This window comes from Geotrypetes seraphini, chromosome 4, assembly GCF_902459505.1.
Source record: "Geotrypetes seraphini chromosome 4, aGeoSer1.1, whole genome shotgun sequence".
Classification (NCBI taxonomy): domain Eukaryota; kingdom Metazoa; phylum Chordata; class Amphibia; order Gymnophiona; family Dermophiidae; genus Geotrypetes; species Geotrypetes seraphini.
This window is the reverse complement of record NC_047087.1, coordinates 96785089-96809360: the sequence shown is the minus strand read 5'-3', so window position 1 is coordinate 96809360 and position 24272 is coordinate 96785089. Positions and strand designations below refer to the sequence as shown.

Here is a 24272-nt window from a genome sequence, read left to right as displayed (position 1 = left end):
TTCATTTTGTAAGTGTGCAGGTACATTTGTAGCAGTGGGCTTTCAAAGGGAAGATTTTCAAAGAGAACCTCAGCTCACATTTCAAAGGGAAGCTCTATTTATATGATACAGAAACATACACAAGTGAATGCACTCTCTCAGGCAGTGTTCCCACCTCCATACCATCATGCAAAGTTCTTGCATTTGCTGCCACAGATCCTTCACACCTTCTCCTATTTTTCTTAAAATTCACATTCCTCCAGAATATTTGCTGATTTCACAGCTCCCATGCAGACCTCAGCCTATTTGGCAATTCAAGGCTCCTTTGTCCTCAGCAAATTTGATAGAGCCTTCCTAAACCTTTGGGCCCAACATGCATGCCCAGTTTGCCTATGCCTCAATTCGGCTCTGACTACAAGCACAAATAAAAACCTGCAGAGTTGCAACTGAAACCTTTTGCTAAGGCAGTAGTTTGGGTGTATTTTTGGATTCATGACAACTTTTGACACAACTGTTACACACGCAACACACACATATACAATATATGCATGTGGCAGATTTAAATATGCAAGCAGGCTGTTTTATCAAGAAGTCACCCTCATGCAACGCCAGCTCCAGACTTGCTGGAAAATTTTGAACACTAAAGATAGGCACACCTTTTTGTGCATTACATGGAATGCTTATTTTAATAATAATGAGCTCGATGTAATATATTTCCATAGGATTATCAGTAGCTGCTCCCACAAATGGTAAAAGCTGCCCCTGTTGTGCATTAGACACTGAATAACGAAAGATTAGGTTCTTACATTTGCTAATCTTTCTTGTAAATCCACGCTCTATTCCTGGTCTAGTGGGTTACTTTCCTATGGTTATCAGACAACTTGTAGGGAGCCTCAAAAACAATGTTTTCATCCCCTCCCCTCTTACCTCAGGACTGCCCCCCAGGAATCCAGTTTGTGATAAAGCAGCTAGAAACATCTGTAGAGGACAAAGGCAAAAGAGAGGGTTACAGGGATACTCCCCAACTAATAAGTCTATTCTGCTCATAACATGAAACCAGAACAATCATGAACAATTGAAATAGGTCATTAAAACATTAGGAATCTGAACAGCAAAAATAACATTGCTATAAGGAGAGACAAATGGGACTAAGGACCCCCCCCCCCATGACATAGTGCTAAATATAATCGAATAGAATTCTTAGAAATGCTGGTCAAGAAATCAGAAATCCAGCTTACCAGTACTTGTAAATCAAGGCAATTGGCGAATCAGCAACTCACAGGGTGGGTTCCAAGAATAGAGTATGGATTTACAAGAAAGAAGATTAGCAAATGTAAGAACCTAATCTTTCATTTTTGTACAATTCCTGGACTAGTAGGACATAACAGAGCAGTCCCGCAGACTCAGGGGAGGACTGATGAACCTACTGCCACAACGGAGGAGCCAAAAGCAGCATCCAGCTTGGCCGCCATATCGATCCTGTAAAACTTGGTGAAACTATGCAAAGAGGACCATGTAGCAGCCCTGTAAATCTTCTCCAAAGAGATCGCTGACAAATATGCCCAAGAGGAAGAGATGCCTCTGGCAGAGTGAGCCTGCACCGAACCGGGGGGCTTCTTACCAGCCATTATATATGCCAAAGAAATAAGTCATATGAATCCATCTGGAAATGGTGGCTCTGGAAGCTGGCTGGCTTGCCTTTTTTGGGCAGGATCCACCAGTACAAAGAGATGGTAAAAGACATGAAACTTGTTTGTGATCTCCAGGTACCACAACAGGATCCTGAATACATCCAAGGACCGCAACACTCAGTCTTGCTCCCTCGAACCGGTGAAGGTCCTGGGCGCCGGTGCCAACCCAAAGGGCACTGCCGCAAACTGATAGTGCTGCTGCAGAACGTGGGATATCAGGTATTTCCTGTGTTCTGAAAAGATGGGCATATGGAGATATGCCTCTATCAGATCCAGGGAAGCCAAGAATTTCCCCCAGTCACCAAGACGATCACTGAATGCAATCTCCATCCGGAAATGAGGCACTCTCAGCACCCTATTTACCGCCTTAAGGTCCAGGATCAGCCTCCAGTCGTTGGAGCCTTTCTTTGGCACAATAAAGTATACTGAGTATCTGCAGGATCCGAGTCTTGCTCTGGAACAGGCTCTATGGCCGCAATGTCCAGCAGTGGCCTCCACCCAGGCCACCTTTTCTGATCTCCCTACAGGGGAATACAGAAAATAATCCACCAGGAGGTGATGAAACTTTGTAGCCGAAGAACCTCCAAGACCCAACGGTTCTGCCATCAAGCCAGAAAGGCCGATAGCCACCCGCCGATCCGCAGAGGGGCAACAATAGGCCTAGCATAAGAACTGCTTCTTAGGAGGTAGCTGCCAGACGGGAACCACTGAGCCTCTGCTTGGTAGACTGGGAAGAGTGCTGCCCAGAGGAGCCCCCAAAGTACTGATGAGAACATCTGAAGCTAGAGTGCCCTGACCCCTTGGAGGGTTGGGGCCTATTATCCGACAAGGACTTGGGCTTGGGTTCCTGCACACTCGCCATGAGGTCATCTAGACCTTTGCCACACAGAAGTTGCCCCTTAAAAGGTAAGCTACTTAAAGTCACATTTGAGGACGAATCACCAGACCACTGCCGGATCCACAACATCCTCCATGCCGAAATAGAATAAGCTGAAAGCTTACTAAAGATTTTGAACTTGTCGTACAGGGCATCCGCCAGGTAGTCCACTCCTGAGATCAGGAAAGCGAGATCCTGGATCACAATAGTGTCCGGATCAGGCGCACATAGAATGACATACTCTAGCCACAAAAGAGGAGGCTGACGCTGCCTTCAACCCACCAGCCATCGAGTCAAAGAGGCACTTGAGGATAAAATCCACTCTGTGGTCCTGAACATCCTTCAGTACCACTCCTTCATCTCTGAGGAGAGAAGTGCATCTCGGAATCAACTCTTGGAGATGCAAAACACTGGTTAAAGGCATCCACCATTGGAGAGAGCCGAGCCATGGCTCTGGCACATTTGAAAGGGCCCTCAGGCACCTCCCAAATGTCAGTGAGCATCTTGGCTATGTCCAGATAATCAGGAAAAGTTGCTTGCAGTTTCTCATTACTTATAAGAGAGAATTCCGCGGTAATGGATGGACTAACCTCCGGCTTCAACTCCTGGAAGGACTGAGAAATCAAATTAACCAGATGAGCAGGTTTAAAAAAAAATCTCTGCACCGTGGGATCCTCACCCAGATCTGGAGGTCCACCCAGATTCTGATCCTGGAGATTTACGAGGGCTGCAACATCCCCCGCAGTGGTAGTGCTCACCTGAGTAAGGGCATAGATTGTCCTGGTAAGCCCCGGCTCCTTGGGGAGCCCGACACATTCCCCATGTCCTGGGAAGGGGGGTATTGCTCCATCCAGCAAGGATGCCCACAGAGGGGCGGCTGGCATCAGTTTCTTTACTAAATATGCTTGATACATCATGTTAATAAATTTGGAGGAAAAAAGTCAGCTGGGGCAGGAACCACCTCCTGTGGACCCTTCTCAGCATACTTGAAAGACTTATGAGCTTTATCCGATGAATTGTGGCTGCACTTGGCAGGAACAGCAATAGCGCTGTCTTCGGGGCCTGCGATCAGCTTTATCAGATTCCCCCAGCCAGAAACAGAGGAAGAACACCCATCAGATGGTGAAGACACATGTTCACCAGATAGCCATCCACCGCAAATAGGGCATAAATCCACAGCATCTAGCCCTAGGGAGTCCATTTGAGCAGTTTTCTTGCAAAAGCAAAGCTGTTAGAAGCTAAAAACAACTTTAAATCCAAATTGAGAAAATCCAAGATGGCCATCGCAGGTGTTATTTTTAGAATAATGTAGCCCAGGAAAAACACAGGGACCCCTAAAATGCAGTGATATTTTGATTTTAGGGGTTGAGGGGATTAGGGCACACTCTCAAACCTTCTGAAAACCACTTTTAGAGACCTACCAAAATCGCTAATTCAGGCTGTCAGCTTAACACTCATTGTGCCAAGAGGTGCTGGTATTGCTGCAATGGAAGCTGAAATAGCTAACAGGGACATCCCTCTGCAAGCATGAAAATTGGACTGCTGGTTTTCTGACTGCCCTACTGGCCTGATACCAATGATCAGAGACCTCCACAACTACTGAACACCCGTGTGGAAGCGACTTGGCGAAGGGATGCAGCTGGCTGCGATCCCGGACGCACCTCCACGGAGCCACGCATCCAGTGTTCAGACCCACTAGCGGACAAACCTGGGGCAAGCCAGCTCCCAAGGGAACTGTTCTTTGGGTCCCCTCAGTCAATGGACTTAGCAGTTCCTAATCCCGGACGCACCTGGGGCGAGCCAGTTCCCAAGGGAACAGTCCCTGAGCCCCAAAGCAAAGTGCAGGCTGTGCAGGCTGTCCAGAGAGTGGACTGATAGGCAGCCAACCTTCTGGAAACAGACTTTACGCAAAGTCTGTAATCTCCCGCAGTCAGAGCTGTCCCCGAAGGGAACTTCAATAACACAAGGGCGGAATTCGCAAACAAAAAGACCAAGTTTAAATAAAAATAAACAAAAGCATAAAAGTCAAGCTCCTACAGTCTGGCTTGTAGGAAAAAACTGGATTCCTGGGGGGAAGTCCTGAGGTAAGAGGGGAAGGGCTGAAAACATTGTTTTTTTGAGGCTCCTGTCAAGCTGTCTGGCAACCATAGGAAAGTAACCTTCTAGTCCAGAAATAGAGTGGGATTGTACAAGAACTAGTGTGCTAGACTGGCTACAACCAGTCTAAATTAAATGTTGCTGGCACAGTAAGTCTTAAGCATCAGGGCCCCTAGTGGTTACTGCAACAGGTTGATAACAGAGAAGATGAAAGATCAAATCCCACTGATGCACCTTCTGATCTTTGGACAAGTTACCCTTCACTTTCTGCTACAAATGTAGGGGTTAGTGTTATAAAGTCAATTTTGCACACGGAAAATATATTTTATAAAGTTAATTGGCCATTTATGTATGTATGTGTACATGAACAAACTGATATGTGTGCTATGCGTGAGAGTGAAGGCAGAGTTGTGATGAACATGTGTATTTTATAAAATATGTGAATTCATAGAGTACACATATACATTTCTACCAACTCTGGAGAAGGTATAAATCAGCATTTGTGCGCTATTGGGAGTGGCTCAGAGTCACAAGCATATATGTTGCCTGTATAAAACAGGCTTAAAAGAGACACCATATTTGCTAACTGGCAATAGCTACAAAGATCATTTCACAACAGACTGCTTAACTTGTGCAATAAGAATGAACATAAGCTACATCAATATTAAACCAGAGAGCATATGCATGCTTTTGCTTTTAAGAATTCGTCATGGAAAGGATGTCTTTATACCTACCTTTGAGCATGCAGAGCTTTGTGGTTTTATTTTATATACAGGTATTTATGCATATATTTAAAAAATGCTGAAATAGTGTTGTACAAAATACTACTTATCAAAAATAACCAAACCACATGAATTAAATTGGCTATTCACAACTGACAAATTCAGTAAATGGAGGAAAAGATTTCAAGTGCTCCAAGAAACAAGGTTTAGAAAAATGTTTTCGTACCTTGTAACTCTATTAGGAGTTATCATTAGTCATAACAACCTCCAATGTTTTATAGTTCATTGTGTCATACAAACAGGATTACTAAGCAGAACAATCAATCTACTTAGTTGAATGCAGGCAAAGTCCTCTGTGCTCAAATCCAGACAAACTACGCTGTAATCAAAGTCCTCTATGCTTAAATCCGGGTAAACCATGCTGTGCTCTATGGAGCTTCTTCGTTTCACTTAATTGCTTCGTCAGGAGCTACCCACCCAAATTGACTATTTTCAGAAACTCTCATTCATTCTAAAAATACAGAAGTGCATATTGAAGGCTTGGCAATATGACTGCTTGGATCACAAGCCCCTTTGTAGTTTTGACGTTGCAGGGGAGTTAAAGTTTATACTCCCCTCACATCAGCGTGACTTGCCATTTTTTTTAGCTAAAAGTTACTGACGTGAAATGCTGATGTCATCATGTTCAAAATTCAACCAACTTTATTAACCTTCTTTTTTAACCAAATAGTCATCAAAATGGAACATCTCATTAAATGTTATCAATGCAACCACTGGAACCGTAAAAGCATATAAAATATACCTTTGATTTTCAAAAAAAAAAGTCTGCTAATTAATGGTTACATTTAATCCTTGTAGTTGGAGAGTTTGTAGGTGGTAAATCCAGCATTTCTCCAGTTGAAATAATATTGATGGTTGGTTAAAAAAGAAAGTTAATAAAATTGGTTGAAATTCTGAACGTGATGACCTCAGCATTTCAAGTCAGTAACTTTCAGCTAAACAAACACTACAGCGTCATTTTCAAATAAACACTTATGTGAGGAGTATGAAGTTTAACTCCCCTGCAAACGAATTGGTGCAAAATCGGAACTACAAAGCAGCTTGTGATCCAAATGGTCATGTTGCTGAGTCTTCAATATTCACTTCTGTATTTTTAGAATGAATTAAGATTTTCCAAAAATAGTCAGTTTGAGTGGGTAGCTCCTGACAAAGCTATTAAGTGAAATAGAGAAGCACAGCTTTATTTGTCCAGATTTGAGCAGAGGACTTTGATTACAGTGTGGTTCGCCCGGATTTGAGCACAGAAGACTGCCTGCATTTAGCTAAGTAGAACAATTATATGTTCTGCTTAGTAATTCTTTGGATTTTGAATAGTTTCAAGTTTATTAGGATTTTATATACCGCCTATCAAGGTTATCTAAGCGGGGTTTTTTTTCACAATCAGGTACTCAAGCATTTTTCCCTCTCTGTCCCGGTGGGCTCACAATCTATCTAACGTACCTGGGGCTATGGAGGATTAAGTGACTTGCCCAGGGTCACAAGGAGCAGCGCGGGGTTTGAACCCACAACCCCAGGGTGCTGAGGCTGTAGATCCAACCACTGCGCCACACACTCCTCCCATAGATAAAATGGACTATTTTTATGATACAATGAACTATAAAACATTGGAGGTTTTTATGACTATTGATAACGCCTAATAGAGTTACAAGGTACGAAAAGATTTTTCTAAGATTTTTCTTGTTTCTTGGAGCATAGTGGTTAGAGCTATAGCCTCAACACTCTGAGGTTGTGGGTTCAAACCCTGCACTGCTCTCTGTGACCCTGAGCAAGTCACTTAATCCTCCACTGCCCCAGGTACATTAGATAGATTGTGAGCCCACCAGAACAGACAGGGAAAATGCTTGAAATACCTGTATGTAAACTACTCTGAGTGTGGTTGTAAAACTACAAAAAGGCGGCATACAAGTCCCAATCCCTTTCCCTCCATTTGCTGAATTTGTGAATTGTGAATAGCCAATTTAATTAGTGTGGTTTGAAATAAAATGTATATAGTCACCATAATACAATATTTACTATTTACTTTTGTTTGGTTTCATCATATTTTAGTATGAGCAAAATCCAAATTCCTTTGACCCACTTACGATTGCTAGTCACATCAAGCACCTCAGAAGGTAGAATTTATCATCTTGGGATGCATTACATCATTATTCAGAAATGTACCTTCCAGCTTGGTTTCATCTACTGTCTCTATATCATGGTGCAAGCAAATCTGGCTTTACTCCAAGACACTTTCACCACAGGATCTACAGTATATAATTTTTTTAATCCTTTATTAAACAAACACTTCTGGGTCAATATTCAAAAGGACTTATATTGGCAGCTGGTAACTGTACAATCTGCTAGCCTGGTATTTTCAATAGTACTATCTGAATAATGCTGGTGAAAATCCCTCCAACTTCCTCAGTGTCAGGGCAGAGTCAGGGTACAAAGACAAGATGTATGAATATTTGTGATATTCAACCATTATATATGAATAGCTAAGTGATTTATTTTAGGCCAGGAGACCCACAACCACCATGCCACGGACCAGTACCAGGCCGTGGGCTGTGCTGAACCAGGCTACACAGAAATTTTAATTTTATTTACATTACAGGCAATCCCCAGGTTCTGGCTGGCTCTCTCCTCCTCATAAAGCCACGAGCAGTAGCTCCTACACACTGTCCGCAGCTGACCCAGAAGCCTTCCCTCTAGGCTTCCGGGTCAACTGTGGCTTTGTGAAGAGAAGTGCAGATGGAAGGAGGGAGCTGGCCAGAACAGGTAAACACCCATGTGAGGGAGGCATGAACTTGGGACACAGAATAGAAGGAGGGAAGAATGAAGAGGGGCATGTTGGGACATGAGAGAGAGAAGAGGCGCATTGGAACACAGAAGGAAGGGAGAGAGCACAAACTTCGGACAACGGATAGAAAAAAAGAAAGGAAGGAAGGAGGGGGCATGAACTTGGGACAGAAAATGGAGGGAGGGGAGCATAGGATGGAAAAATAGAGGGAGTGAGAGAAACATGCCGCAGTGAGGGAGGGAATAAGGAGAATTGTTGGGCATAGGTGTCTTAAGTGAGAGGGAAAGAGAGATGGAGGAAGGGAGGGGAACATGAACTTGGGACATAGGATGGAAGAATAGAGGGAGTGAGGGTAAGAGATGCTCAGGTGGGGGAGGGAATAGAAAGGAAGAATTGTTGGGCATGAGTGTCTGAGTGAGAGGAATTGACATGGTGCACATGGGGAAGTGAAGAAAGAGGAGAATTGTTGGGCATAAGGATGAAGAGAGAATTACTGGACATGGTGGTGGAAGAGGAGTGAGGTAACACATGCATGGGGAAGAGAGATGAGAGGGAGAAATGTTGAAGGTGGTGGAGAGGGAACAATGGGATAGGTTGAAAGGGATGCAAGAGGGGCCTCAAGGAGGTGGGAAGAATATGGAGTAGACTGGACATAAGGAACACACTTCGGGTGTCACTGTCTCCCATCACCTTCAGATGGGACCGTCTAATTGCAGGGAAACATGCTCAGGGCTCCCACTGATTCTGCATTATGGTAAGTAGCATTAATATATTGTATACAGTGTATTACAATGTAATAATAATAGAAATATAGTGCATAATATAAAATGTAATATTACATTCACATTATATATATATATATATATATATATATAATTAGATTATATATTATGCACTTTATTGATTATACACCCCTGGTCCCTGGAAAAATTGTCTTGAATGAGACTGGTCCTTGGTGCAAAAAAAGGCCTGGGACTGCTGCTTTAGGCCAGGGTTCCAGCCAGTTAGGTTTTCAGGAATGTACAATTAATATATATAAGATAAATTTGCATACACTATCTCAATTTTATGCAAATCTCTCATACATTTTCATTGTGGATATCCTTATAACCTCACTGGCTAAGTGCGTCCCAAGAACTGGGCTGAGAATCACTGCCATCTCTAGAGTTTGGTGGTCAATGATGAACCCACACATTCAGCACCACTGACTGTCCTTATGGGACAGAAGCCAATGTTTATAAAAATCCACTGTCCACAGGAACTGAATATTGACTTTTCTGCATTCTTAGTTCCGTGATGACTTGTGGGTATATACCACTCACCGTTTGTTGGGTTTTGTACAGCACACCTAATCTTTCTTTTTTGGCTTCATTTTTCAAAACCATAATTGCTAACTGCACCCCTAATGTCTGAAGCCTCCATTAAACCAACTTTCTTTACAGGCAATATAGCAAAAAGTATAAATTTAAGTCACAGTTCTCACTTTAAATGTGGACTAGAAAATGACATAGTGATAGAATTTGTCACAGTCCCCGTCCCCACAGATAACTGTGGGAAACCATCTCCATATCATTCTTTAAGAAGAGAGGGAAAAATCAGCGTATGAACAGGCACAACCACTGACCCTCAAGCCTTGCATTGAAGAAGGCTGGTGTAGAAGGACTGAGGTTAAAATAGACATTAAAGAATGATACAGGATAGTTTCCTGCGGTTATCCGTAGGGATGGAGATGGTGACAAATTCTTGGATTATCTGTAAAAAAAAGAAAAAGAGTAGCTGCTTTGGAAAGCTATGCTGAGGGTATTTCTTTCCAGAGCTGGCCACAGAAAGGCACTGTCTATAAATGTGTCCCGACAGATCATCCAGCTTCCTGCAGCATTTTTACCATACAGCAACTGAACACAGAAAAGGTGATCTTTAAGCAACTGCACTCAGCGAACCCAAATACAGAACAGCCTCATAAAGGCAACATAAAATTCACAATGTGATAAAATGACTATTGCTAGAGGCTTACTTGAAGAGGTTTATTTGTAAAAGGGGAAGCACCCTTTAAGAAGGTAATTTTATAAGGAGGCATTTAATCTAAGAGGGTAAGTAAATGCCTATTTAGGTGCTAATTTATAAAGATGCATAAGTGCACATGTGCCTTTATAAAATACCAGTGTAAGTGGCAGAAATCATGTCTCCAAGGCAGAACATTTTGAAATAATCATTTTCTTAGTTTGAGTATTGAATGAGAGTGTGGCAATTGTTTACTTTAGTCCAAGGCAGAACAGGCATTTACACCTAGATTATTTATATGCTCTTGTAAATTAGTGTATTTTATAAAATTACATGTGTACTTGAGAACTCTACCCTGCACACGATGTAATTTGCTGTCCTCTACCTATTTCTTATGTAACCCTCACTTCTTGCATCCTGTAATTCGCTGATTGTCCAGTCTTCTTCGAATGTGAACCGCCTAGAAGTCTTTCGACTATGGCGGTATAGAAGAATAAAGTTATTATTATTGTTATTATTATTACCAGCAAAGTACACATCAATCATTTAATGTAACACAAAATCTTATAACCCACAACTTTCCAACCAAAGGTCATACAGTGCAAAGTACAAACATACAATAAACAGCAACACTGATCAAAAGGATAAATTCCTCAAAAAAAACCCTCTCCCTTTCACAGTCAACACATATACTTTTCACAATAGTTAGAATTTTATTATAGATCAAAATACAGTACATTATGTCCACATACACACTCCCCAAGCTTCAATAAAATGGACTACTGGGGGTGTGAGGTGCTCCTTTGGATTTCAGGCTCAATTGGAACCTCTAGGTATGTGGCTATAGCACTATAAACCTTAATTTGTAAGTACCCATAATGTGTTTGCATTATTTTTATAATTTTAATATCTCCCTCCCAACTCAGCTCAGTCATTGCAGTAACTATCTTCAGCTAGAGGTCATAAACTATGTCCATTTCCAGAACCCAGCTAACATGAGACTGAGATGTATTCAGTAGCATACCTAGCATATGTGACACCCAGGACCCATCATTTTTTTACATCCCCCCCCATCTGTAAGAAAAACATGATTTTTAGTAACAAGCCACATGTCACACATGAGTACCTAGGAAAAGGCAGCATCTTACATACTGCTGTGAGCAGTACAACATCAATACACCCATTGTAAAACTAAACAAGTCAGACTAGTACAGATCAATCCTACACCGTCAATCCTAACAGAAAACCATGTCTTTCGAACACACGGAACACAGAAAACACCTTCGCCTAGTATGGAATATGTAATCACAAATTAACCCCTCCCCCTTTTACAAAACTGTAGTGTGGTTTTTAGCCATGGTGATAACAGCTCTGATGCTCATAGAATTCTGAACATCAGAGCTGCTACCACCACGGCTGGCGCTAAAAAAACGCTCCACAGTTTTGTAAAAGGGAGATAAAATAGAAATACATAGACAAAAGTTAAATTGAACCAGCAAGAAGCTGGACTCTGCATACAATGCAACACCACAGCAATAAATAGATTTTTTTTTCTCCCTTTGTCTTCTCTGGTTTCTGCTTTTCTCATCTTCTTGTTACTCTCTTCCTTCCATCCACTGTCTGCCGTCTCTCTGCCCCTATATGGCATCTTCTCTCCTTCTATGCCCCTTCCAGAAACTGTATGCCTCCCCATTCCATCTCTCTTTTCACCCCCATTGGTCTGGTATCTCTCTCCTCTCCTTCCCTCTCCCACACCTCTCCTCTGCAATCCCTTTCCCTTTTTTCCCTCATTTTCCTTTTCAATTTATTTTCTGCATCTATCTAGATTACATTCTTACTACCCTGTCATCAATTTCCTTTTTATTGGCTACCTACAGCTTGTCACCTCTTTCTCTTATCCCCTCCAGTATTTCACTAACTCAATCCTTTCCCCCCATCATGTGCCCTCCTTTTATTTATCCCCTCCTTCCATCATGTGCCCTCTTTCTCTACCCCTTCCATCTAGTACCTTCTCCTCTCTCTGTCCACTTCCATCCAGGGTCTGCTCCCCTCTTTCTTTCCTTCCCATTTCCTTCCTGCATCTGCTCCCTTATCTCTCCCATCCGCTCTTCCATCCATCATAGGTTCCCTCTCTGCCCTCCCCACTACAATCCAATGACTGCCCTTACTCTCTCCATCCACCCATCTTCAATTAGCATCTACCCCTTGTCTCTCCCTTCCCCCACTTCCATCAGCATCTGCCCCCTTTCTTTCCCTCCAATCCAATTCAATTCCATCCAGTATCTTTCCCCCTTATATCTCTCTCCCCTTTCCCTGTACACCAATTCCATCAGTACCACCCTTCCCCCTTTCTCTCCCTCCACCACTCTTCCGTACCAGCAGTCCTGCTCCCTTCTCTTCCTTCATGCAGCAAGGTCCTGAGATGACTGTAGCTGCCAGTCCACCCAACTCTGACATACTTGCTCTGGAGCAGAGTCGGCAGCCGAGCTGAGGTGCAGGAAGGTCCCGCGATGACGTCTTCCAGTTCTGCTCCAGAAGAAGTGAGTTACGTTGGAGGGGGTAGACCCAGCAGACACAGGGAGTTGCGGCAAGGTTCCACGATGGCTGCGTCTGCCGGGTCCACCCCCTCTGACATAACCTACTTCTTCCGGAGCAGAGCCGGCAGACGTAGTCATTGTGGGACCTTCCTGCACCTCAGCGCGGCTGCCAACTCTGCTCCAGAGAAGGTACGTCGGAGGGGGTACACCGGCAGCCGCGCTGAGGTGCAGGTCCTGTTGCACAGTAGGGCAGGATGTTCCAGATCTGGCCCTGGCCAGCTGTGCACCCCCCTAGGGAGTGCACCCGGGGCGGAGTGCACCCGGGGCGGTCTGCCCCCCCCCCCATTGGTACGCCACTGGATGTCACCAGTAAGTGATGACTCAGCCTCCTCCACCTCCCCCCACCATCTCCCTTTTGTTTTACCCTTCCCTTTCTTCCCTTCCGTTTTATTTATTTATATAATGTAATTAACAGCCTCCCTTTCCCCCTCCCTCCTCTCATCACCCACTTGTCTCAATTATGTCTTTATCTTGTCATTAACTTTCCCCATATTTTTTTTTCTTAGCTATTTATGCAATTTTAAATATCTTACTTTTTTTTTAAAATTTTTATTATTGAAAACCGATCAGATACTTGTGATGGTCGGTATTACAAATAAACTTGAAACTTGTGAACACTGATTCCATAGTACCTCCAGGCCAATTTACTACTGAGTAGTGCTTTTAAAACAAACTGGAAAAAATATTTCTTCACTTAACGTGATTAAACTCTGGAATTTGTTGCCAGAGAATACAGTGAAAGTAGTTAGCTTAGCAGGGTTTTTAAAAGGTTTGGATAATTTCCTAAAAGTCCATAAGCCATTATTAAGATGGACTTGGGAAATCCACTGCATATTTCTAGGATACGCAGCATAAAATCTGTTTTAAGGTTCAAGGTTTATTAATATTTGATTTATCGCTAAATCTGTTTACAAAGCGATGTACAAAATAAAACATAAAATATAGGGATACAAAATTAAAACTCAATAACATAAGTTTAAGACAGGACAAACTTGAGGTGGAGGGAAAGAAAGGGAAAAGATTACATCTGTCTTAGTTAGGAAAACAAATAGGGAAAAAAAACATAAGGGAAAGGGTTAGATTAAAAGTTAAAATGCTAAGAAAAAAATTAAAAATATTAAGAATTAAAAGTGTCTTTAAAACGGTGTGTTTTCAAAGATTTTACTCTTTTGGGATCTTGCCAGGTACTTGTGATCTGGATTGGCCACTATTGAACAGGATACTGGGCTTGATGGACCTTCAGTCTGTCCCAGTATAGCAACTCTTATATTCTTTTAAGGAGCAGAAACCTGGACTTGGAATAAAACCCAAGTCACCTACATGACAGAGCACTTGCCAGTGAACCACCAGGCAATCCCTGCTCAATTATATTTTCTAAGGCTTTGGTATTATCAGTCATTGGTTATAAAGCTTCAAAAATGCAGATGTTTTCAATGGCGATCCATACTACTTTCTTAGAGATCGCAGCAGATACCAGGCATCATATCATTTTCACAATACATTAGGTTGTAGAGCAAAAGTGTTAACTCCAGATTTGAAGCTGCAACCCATTGTAATAGCCAGTATGTGAAAAGAAATGCTACCTTTTCCCTACTTAACTCTCTCCAGATCTGACCACTTCTAGAGAAAGAAGCAGGTGGAGATTATGTGAGAGAGAAGAATGGGGAGGGAGAACAGCAAAACTCACATAAGCATCAGGGAGAGACCTAAGAAGCCAACAGTTACATGGGGTGGGAAAAGGAAGACTTCCAAGACAAGGGAGAGAAATGCAACAGGTCAGGACTAGACAGAATGGAACAGGATCAAGGAAGCATACCTCTTTCTACCCCTACTACTGCTGCGGTCTTCACCGCCCAAACTGAAATTGCCACTGATTGGCACTGACCTGATATAAAAATGGCATTGCATCCAGGGCATACTGGAATCTATACAAAACAAGCCCAGAGCTTTTGAAGCAGAAAAGCTGGGCAGGGGAAGGTAGTCTGCACAGAGCAGCAGGTTCCACCCTGAGCACCTTTCTGGGCAGACTGGATGGACCATGCAGGTCTTTATCTGCCAACAGTTACTATGTTGTTATAAACAGATCAAAGAACATTCACAAGACCAGAAGAAAATAATACATTAATTAATAAATGTGAGACACCTCAGTACGGTATATATATACACACACACAAACACATACCTAGGCCCGTACTGACGTGTCTCACAGTGACCGTTTATGCATATTAATTATTTATGATAATTGAGACCAAATGATGTATGGGGCAGAGCTTATTTAGGTTTAAAACCTGGTGCTGGTCACCCATGAGTTTCTGCCCGGGGCTAAAAAAGTCACTTGATATATAGGTTTCAAAAGCTCAATTAATGGAAGACATCAAGTTCAGTCACTTACAATACACATGGTTTCAGCCTTTGGACAGCTGCCCATTTCTTATAGTGATTGATAATAATAGTGCTATAGGCCTGAAATGATCTAGTTTTTACATGAGGTCAACAGTAAAGGGATTTAGGTCAATGTTAGGGAAAGAAGCATTTATAAAGCAGATAGTATATCATTATTAAAATGTAATTAGTAAAAAATGCTGCTTGCCTCCTACTCTATTTCTATCAAGACTTATTTATTTCAGAAATATATCAAAACTAGTATTTAAGCCCGTTACATTAACGGGTGCTAGTAAAGCCTCCTTCCCTCACATGTCCCCTATTTTCAGTCCCAGCTCCAAACCCATTTTTATCCCCCCCAGCCCCCTTCTCCCTTTCAGCCCCAACCCCCTTTTTTCACCAGCAGCATTTCCTTCCCCACCCCACTTCCCTGTGCAGTAGCAACAGCAACATACCCTCCCCCTCCATTTCTCTGTGCAGCAGCAGCAGTATTTCCCCAATTCCCTGTGCAGCAGCACCTCCTCCTTGCTCCCCCTGTCCCTCTTCCCTGCTCCCCCTGTCCCTCTTCCCTGCTTCCCGGTCCAGCAGCACCTCTTCCGTGCTCCCCCTGTCCCTCTTCCCTGCTCCCACTGTCCCTCTTCCTTGCTTCCCCGGTCCAATTCCCTGCTCCCCCTGATCCAGCAGCACCTCTTCCCTGCTCCCCCGGTCCAGCAGCACCTCTTCCCTGCTCCCCCTGTCCCTCTTCCCTGCTCCCCCTATCCAGCAGCACCTCTTCCGTGCTCCCCCTGTCCCTCTTCCCTGCTCCCACTGTCCCTCTTCCTTGCTCCCCCAGTCCCACTTCCCTGCTCCCCTGGTCCAGCAGCATCTCTTTCCTGCTCCCCCTGTCCCTCTTCCCTGCTCCCCCGGTCCAGCAGCACCTCTTCCCTGCTCCCCTTGTCCCTTTTCCCTGCTCCCCCAGTCCAGCAGCACCCCTTACCTGCTCCCCCTGTCCCTCTTCCTTGCTCCCCCCGGTCCATCAGCACCTCTTCCCTTCTCCCCTGGTCCAGCAGCACCCCTTACCTGCTCCCTGGGTCCTGCTCCCTCTGTCCCTCTTCCTTGACCCCCCGGTCCAGTAGCACCTCTTCCCTGCCTCCCCTGTCCCTCTTCCCTGCTCCCCTGGTCCAGCAGCATCCCTTACCTGCTCCCTCGGTCCAGCATGGTCGTTTGCAGCTTGGTGAGGATCGCGGCCGGCTTTTGTGATCCTCGCAGGCTGCTCTGCATCTCGATAGCACCCCCAGTCCAGCAGCACCTATTCTCTGCTTCCCCGGTCCAGCAGCACCTCTTCCCTGCTCCCCCGGTTCTTCTTCCCTGCTCCCCCAGTTCAGCAGCACCCCTTACCTGCTCCCCCAGGTTCTGCTCCCCCTGTCCCTCTTCCTTGCTACCCCGGACTCGCAGCACCTCTTCCCTGCTCCCCCGGTCCAGCAGCACCTCTTCCCTGCTCCCACTGTCCCTCTTCCCTGCTCCCCGGTCCAGCAGCACCTCTTCCCTGCTCCCCCTGTCCCTCTTCCCTGCTCCCCTGGTCCATGAGCACCTCTTCCCTGCTCCCTCAGTCCAGCAGCACCTCTTCCCTGCTCCCCAGTCCCACTTCCCTGCTCCCCTGGTCCAGCAGCACTTCTTCCTTGCTCCCCCATCCAGCAGCACCTCTTCCTTGCTCCCCCATCCAGCAGCACCTCTTCCTTGCTCCCCCATCCAGCAGCACCTCTTCCTTGCTCCCCTGGTCCAACATGGTCGTTTGCAGCCTGGTGAGGATTGCGGCCGGCTTTTGCGAACCTCGCAGGCCGCTCTGCATCTCGATAGCACGTTCCCTCTGACGCAATCACGTACATCAGAGGAAACGTGCTACCGAGGTGCTGTGCGGCCTGCAAAGTTTGCTACAGCTGGCCACGATCCTCCCCAGGCTCCTTTGAAGGTGTCGGCAGCGGTTGGTGAGTGAGGGCGGGAGGGGGGAAGCTCCAGAGTGTTCCCTGCCGCCATGTTCTATAATAGAATTCGGTCAGGGAACAGAAAACACGGCGGCAGGGATCACGAAACCCTAAGTGCGCATGCGCGCTTAGGGTTTTATTATTATTGATAATGGTGCTAGCCATGGCATGGGGACATCTTCAAGGAGTTCTATATCCTTTCTTTCTTGTGTATTCACCAAAAGTTAAAGTTTTTAATTAAATACAAGAAATTTCAGATTCCATACCAGCAGCTGCACTTGATAGAAAACAAATGATGTCTGGATTCTGCTTAGCATGCTCTTTTGGACAAATTCCTATCCAAGAACAAACTTGGTGGAAACCCCCCTAGCTCCAGCACACTCAAGAGAAAAAGAGAAACTCTGATGCTTTATATCTGAGGCAGTTCATTGCTCAGCTACTTAAAAGTAACCCCATAATTGGACAATAACTTTTAAAATCAAATGGGACTGCAGGTTGGGATGAAGCAGAGATCCCTGACTCTGTGAAAGCAGAGATGGAAAATCTGGTAGAAAGTATGGCTCCCTGCTGCTGAGTTGGAGTAGAAGGGAGTACCAAGGCTGTCTCAGCCACCGAGGAGCAATCAGAATCATGGTGGCATGATCGTTCTCCAACTTGACCAGTCTTGAGAATGAGAGGGAATGGAGGGAATGCATACAGGAAGAGATTCGTCCATTCCAGAAGAAAAACATCTGCCTTGAGGCAATGAGGAGAATATATCCTGGAGCAGAACTGAGGCAGTTTGTGGTTGTGGGGAGCTGCAAAGAGATCTATCTGAGGCTTTCTCCACTGGGTAAAAATGTGATGAAGAGGCGAGGAATGGAGTGTCCATTTATGAGGTTGCAGAAGACGACTCAAGTTGTCCGCCAAGCAATTTTTCGCCCCTTGAATATAGACAGCTTTGAGGAAGGTGTTGTGGCGGATTGCCCAGTCCCAAACCTTCAGAGCTTCTTGACAAAGGGAGGAAGATCCCGTCCCTCCCTGTTTGTTGACATAATACATGGCGACTTGGTTGTCCGTCTGAATGAGGACTACCTGGTCATGAAGAAGATGTTGAAAAACGTTGAGCCTTGAAAATCGCTCCGAGTTCCAACAGATTGATGTGACATTGACGATCCGTACTGGTCCAGTGGCCTTGTGTACGGAGACCATCGAGATGAGCGCCCCAAGCGTAGGTCGAAGAATCTGTCGTGAGGACCTTCTGATGGGGGGGCGTTTGAAAAAGCAAGCCTCTGGAGAGATTGGAAGACAGCATCCACCAACGGAGAGACTGCTTCAATGAAGGAGTGACTGTTATGTGTCAAGAAAGTGGGTCACAAACCTGCATCCACTGAGATGCCAGGGTCCACTGAGGAATTCTGAGGTGAAGTCTGGCAAAAGGAGTCACGTGTACTGTGGAGGCCATGTGACCTAGTAGAACCATCATGTGTCTCGCTGAGATGGAAGAGTGGTAAGACACTGTATGACTGAGTTGAAGGAGAGCTTCCAGATGTTGTTGCAGAAGGAATGCTTTGAGTTGGATATTATCAAGAACATCTCCGATGAATTTTAGATTCTGTGAGGGTTGAAGTTGGGATTTGGGAAAGTTGATTTCGAAACCCAAACTTTGTAGGAACCACGTAGTCCGTTGGGTCGCTACAATAACCCCCTGAAATGTTGAATCTTTGATGAGCCATGGTTCCTTAGAGCTGCTGCTTCCACTACCAGACACTTGGTGAACACTCTGGAAGAGGAAGCGAGGCCAAAGGGCAGCACTCTGTTTTGATAATGCAGATTACCCACCCGAAATCTGAGGTATTGATGGGAGGCCGGATGAATGGGAATATGAGTGTAGGCCTCCTTGATATCCAGAGAGCATAACCAGTCGTTCTGATCTAAGAGGGAATAAAGGGATGCCAGGGACAACATTCAAAATTTTTCTTTGACTAAAAATTTGTTGAGAGTCCTGAGATCCAAAATGGGTCGCAGATCGCCCGTCTTCTTCGGAACAAGGAAGTAATGGGAGTAAAAACCCCTGTTCTGCTGTTCCAAAGGAACTGGTTCAATGGTATGGAGACGAAGCAGAGCTTGAGCTTCTTGAAGAAGGGCGGTCTGGAATGGATTGGAAGGATACTCTCTTGGAGGAAGCTCTGGTGGAACCTGAGTGAAATGAAAAGAATATCCTTCCCTGATGATGGACAGCACCCAGAGGTTGGATGTAATTGTCTTCCATCGGTGGTAAAAATGATGAAGACGACCTACTATAGGGGGAATAGAATTCAGAGACAGAACGCTGGAGGTTATACTCTGTTGTAAACAGTCAAAAAGGCTGGGTAGCCTTAGGTGCAGCAGAAGGTTGAGATTTTTGTTGCTTTTGAGGCTGCTGTTTCTTAAGAGGAGGGCGAGTGTAAGGAGCCGTCCTCGGAGCAAAACGCCTCTGGTAAATGGGAGGAGGGCATGTAGGCTTGGCAGGAGCTGGCTTTGGCTTAGGTCTGACAATAGAAGCAAAGGATTTTTCATGTTCAGACAATTTCTTGGTGGCTGCCTCGATAGATTCATCGAAGAGGTCATTGCCTGCACAAGGAATATTAGCCAAACGGTCCTGAAGATTAGGATCCATATCAATGGTACGAAGCCAGGCAAGACGATGCATTGCTACAGAACAAGCAGCTGCCCGGGCAGACAACTCAAAGGCATCATAAGAAGACTGAAGTAGATGTAATCTGAGTTGTGATAGAGAAGCGATGACTTCTTGAAATTCAAAGTGCTTTTGAGTGTCTAAATAACTAAGAAATTTAGGCAAAAGAGCAATAAGGAACTCAAAATAAGTGACAAAATGGAAATTGTAATTGAGAACTTTAGAGGACATCATGGCATTTTGATATATGCGACGTCCAAATGTGTCCATAGTTTTCCCTTCTCTTCCAGGAGGAATGGTAGCATAAACCTTGGAAGGATGGGATCTTTTTAAGGAAGACTCCACAAGTAGAGATTGGTGAAATAACTGTGAATTCTCAAATCCTTTACAATGGAGAGTTTTATATCTGGAGTCTAATTTGCCTGGAACAGCTGGAATTGCATAAGGAGTCTCCAGGCTACCAGTTTACCAGGCATCCAGGCTCCAGTTTACCAGGCATCTGGTAAAAGTTTGAGACAAAAGCTTGTGAATAGGAAGCTTAAGTGACTCTGTTGGAGATTGAAGAAGATGCATGGACTTCGAGATACTCCTTAGAGTATTTGGAACCAGCATCCAGTTGAAGGTTCAAGTCCACAGCCATCTGACGAAGAAAAGAGGAGAAAGATAGCTGATCTGGTAATGCCTTGCCTCGAGAAGGACTCGAGGTTGTCGAGGCAGCCTAGGTCGAAGATGAAGCTTCGGCTGAAAAAAAAGCATCAAAAGAATAAAGTAAGTACAGCGATTCGTGAAGAAAAATAACACAAACCACAGTGAGAGAAGGCACGAAGTAAGAAAGTTAAACGCAGAGAGTCAAAGACGGACTTCTCGGCTCCGCAGAAAACTGAGAACTGAGGAGACGCGCCCTACGCTGGGCGGGAAGGCACTCGCGCATGCGCAGTGCGGCTGACTCGAAACTTCTAGTTTCTACAAGCAAGTCTGCTTGTGAGGCTTCCGCATCCAGGCTCCGTCGGTGACGTTACCCTTATGTGAAAATAGGCTGTCTGCTTGTCCTGGGATAATACTTTTGTTCTAAAAATCCAGTTAAGTCCACACAGAAAAATATATGCGCATAATTCTTATGCATGGACACAATTAGATGATTGTCTACTGAATGTACTCTTGTCTGTGGAACAGTTCTTTCTGGTTAACAGAATGCAACTTTTCTGCAACTAAGTTTCATTTGGGATTGGTGAGATAACAAGTCTTCTCTTCATAAGTCAAGGAAAAAGGTGCAAATCCTCTTTCTTCTGGCTTCATGAAAACGTTTGTATTTGTTGGCTTCTGTCCTCATGTACTTTTTACACTAAATATAACATAACATAACTTTATTCTTCTATACCGCCAACAATCAAACAACTTCTAGGCGGTTTACACAGAAGATAAACTGGACAGTCAGCGAAGTACAAAGTATTGAGAATAAAAGTACAACATGTTATCTAAAGTATAGACAGTATAAAATTATTGTTAAAAATAAAACTTCAGTTAAGAAATGAATTTATCAAATATTACAGTCTTAATCCCTTTTCGAAATGCACTGTAAGATTGCATGGTTCCGCTAATATAATTGCCCAACCAGGACCGTTGTTTACTTGCTTGGAATGCTAGCATCCTATCCAAGCCAATGATCCTAGGATAGGTAAATAAATTGCAATTCCTGGTTAACCTGGTAGGGTTGAATAGCACAAAATTAGATTAAAATATCATTGATCTCTCATTTCTGTTTTGGTTATAAGAACATAAGAACATAAGAAGTTGCCTCCACTGGGTCAGACCGAGGTCCATCTCGCCCAGCGGTCCGCTCCCGCGGCGGCCCATCAGGTCTGCGACCTGTGAAGTGGTTTCTGACCACTTTTATAACCTACCTCAAGTTCTATCTGTACCCCTCTATCCCTTTATCCTCCAGGAACCTATCCAAACCCTTCTTGAACCCCTGTACAGAGTTCTGGCCTATCACTTCCTCCTGAAGCGCGTTCCATGTGTCCACCACCCTCTGCGTAAAAAAGAATTTTCTAGCATTTGTTCTAAACCTGTCCCCTTTCAATTTCTCCGAGTGAGCCCTAGTGCTTGTGGCTCCCCTCAGTTTGAAGAATCTGTCCTTATTTACTCTCTCTATGCCCTTAAGGATTTTGAAGGTTTCTATCATGTCCCCTCTAAGTCTCCTCTTCTCCAGGGAGAACAGCCCCAGCATTTTTAACCTGTCAGCGTATGGAAAATTTTCCATACCTTTTATCAGCTTAGTCGCCCTCCTCTGCACTCCCTCGAGTACCGCCATGTCCTTCTTGAGGTACGGCGACCAGTATTGAACACAGTACTCCAGGTGCTGGCGCATCATCATTTTTCTTCTGCAAAACAGGCAGATAAAGCAGATTGCACTGGTACAGCGCTAGTGCTCGGGTTGTCTGGATGCTGAGCAGTAGGCAGTACTCCCACAAAGGCAGACAATTTATTTCCAGTGTTTTCATTTAATATCTTCTCTAATACCAGCTTTTCAGATAGGTGGAAAACCTGCAAGATGGTTTTAAATCATGTTAGCCAATCAATCACATCTGGTTTTCAGCAAACTATTAACCATTTGATGTCTGAAGTCAGTTTTATTTTTCCAGTATCGGAAAATGTATTAAACCAGATGAGCACAGGAGACGAGTCCCACAGGACATCAAAAGTAACCTTGAAATCATAACATCTGGATCTAGGTCAACCAGACCAGTCAAGTGGCTGAATGTTTAAACATCTCTTATTCTGCATGCTCATTTCAAACAAGCAAAGACCATTTCAGTATAGCAGCAAACATTTATTTTAAAAAGATTCATATACTACTCTATTTACAAATCTAGTCTTTCACAACTGCGAGGTTAAAATAAAACACACAAAACAGTAACATGAATAGGTGCAGAATAAGAAGCTAAAACCATTCAGGCATATCTAACGGGAAAATACTCTTGGTCAGAATGAGTAAGGAGAGGGTAAGCAGATACATAATTTCTATCTGTCCACTTTATCTTCTTCTTCAAGTTTCCTATCTAAGAGCAGAGGGAGCTGCTAACTAATGAAAATATGAGAAACTTGTGAAAAATAGAGGAAGTACCTACTCCTACACTCTTTCAATCATAAAGTATCTAAGGCCAAGGGTCCTGTGTATATATAACAACAGAAAATGTATCTCGGCCAATCTAAGGCAAGCAACATTACTCAGTTTTATAGTTCACTTATCTCAAGTAAAAAATATATATTAAAATTGAGTACATTTAAAAATATCTAATGATCCCTTCTCATTTACAGTAAGAAATCTACTGTAGTAGCACTTAATTTTTGAAAGGGTGACTGTGATAAAATGAGGAAATTAGTTAAAAAGAAGCTAAAAGAATTGGAGGCAAAGGATAAGGCAAGGAAGTTATTTAAAAATACTATTGTGTAAGCCCAAAGCAGATGTATTTTGCATATTAACAAATGTAGAAAGAAGAGCATGAGAGCCGGCATTATTAAAAGGTGAAATGAAAGAGGCTATTAGAGCCCAAAAAAAACATCCTTCAAAGAATAGAAAAAAGATCTGAATGAAGAAAATAAGCAGCAACATGATGCAAAGCATTGATAAAGAAGGTTAAAAAAGAATATGAAGAGGAACTTGCTAAAGAGGCAAAAACTCATAGTAACAACTTTTTCAGGTTTATCAATAGAAGAAAGTCTGTGAGGGAATTCGTGGGACCATTAGATCATCAAGGAGCAAAAAGGGGCACTTAAGGAGGATAAGGCTATAGCGGAGAAATTAAATTATCTGTCTTCAGTCTTTACATCCTTCCGCCCCTAATCCCTCTATCCTTCCTCGCCCCGACACCAACTACCACCAGATCTGCCCACAGACATAAACTATCCTTCCCCTCTCTACACGGCATCCTCCACGCAAGTAAACTGGGTAGATCCCTCCTCTCCAAAATCACCGGCCTCTGGAACGACCTCACTGTCCCGCTGCGGAACCTGGACTCCCTCCAACTATTCCGAAAACAACTGAAAACCTGCTTTTCTCTAGCATATAATAATCTCTTCTCCTGATTACATCCCCTCTTTTTATGCATTGTAAACTCTTTCTCTTCTCTCTTCCCATATTTTTTAAACTCTGTAAACCGTGTCGAGCTCCACTTCAGTGGAGAAGATGCGGTATATAAACCTAAGGCTTAGTTTAGTTTAGTTTAGTTTACAGAAGAAGATGTAAGAGATCTACCTAAACTGGAAGTGGTTTTCAAGGGTAACGAAGCAGAGGAACTGAAAGAAATCTCGGTGAACCTGGAAGATGTACAGACCCAAATCAACAAGTTAAAGAGTGATAAATTACCTAGACCGGATGGTATACATCCCAGGATACTGTAAGAACTCAAACATGAAATGCTGATCTGCTGCTAGTGATCTATAACTTATCACTAAAATCATCTGTAGTAC

General features: G+C 43.8%; 1 protein-coding gene across 4 annotated transcripts in view; it reads right to left on the bottom strand.

Annotated features, from left to right (window-relative positions):
* CMSS1 (cms1 ribosomal small subunit homolog) overlaps window positions 1–24272 on the bottom strand; it is a 556569-nt gene that overhangs the window by 481379 nt on the left and 50918 nt on the right. Inside the window, exon 2 of one of the 4 annotated variants that reach the window (XM_033940866.1) lies at window positions 907–957. The exons of 2 other annotated variants lie outside the window; for them this stretch is intronic. In XM_033940866.1, the coding sequence (XP_033796757.1) occupies window positions 907–957 (51 nt within the window). Of the gene's footprint in view, window positions 1–906; window positions 958–24272 lie in introns of those variants that run through there. One more of the 4 variants, XM_033940875.1, reaches the window with a different exon arrangement.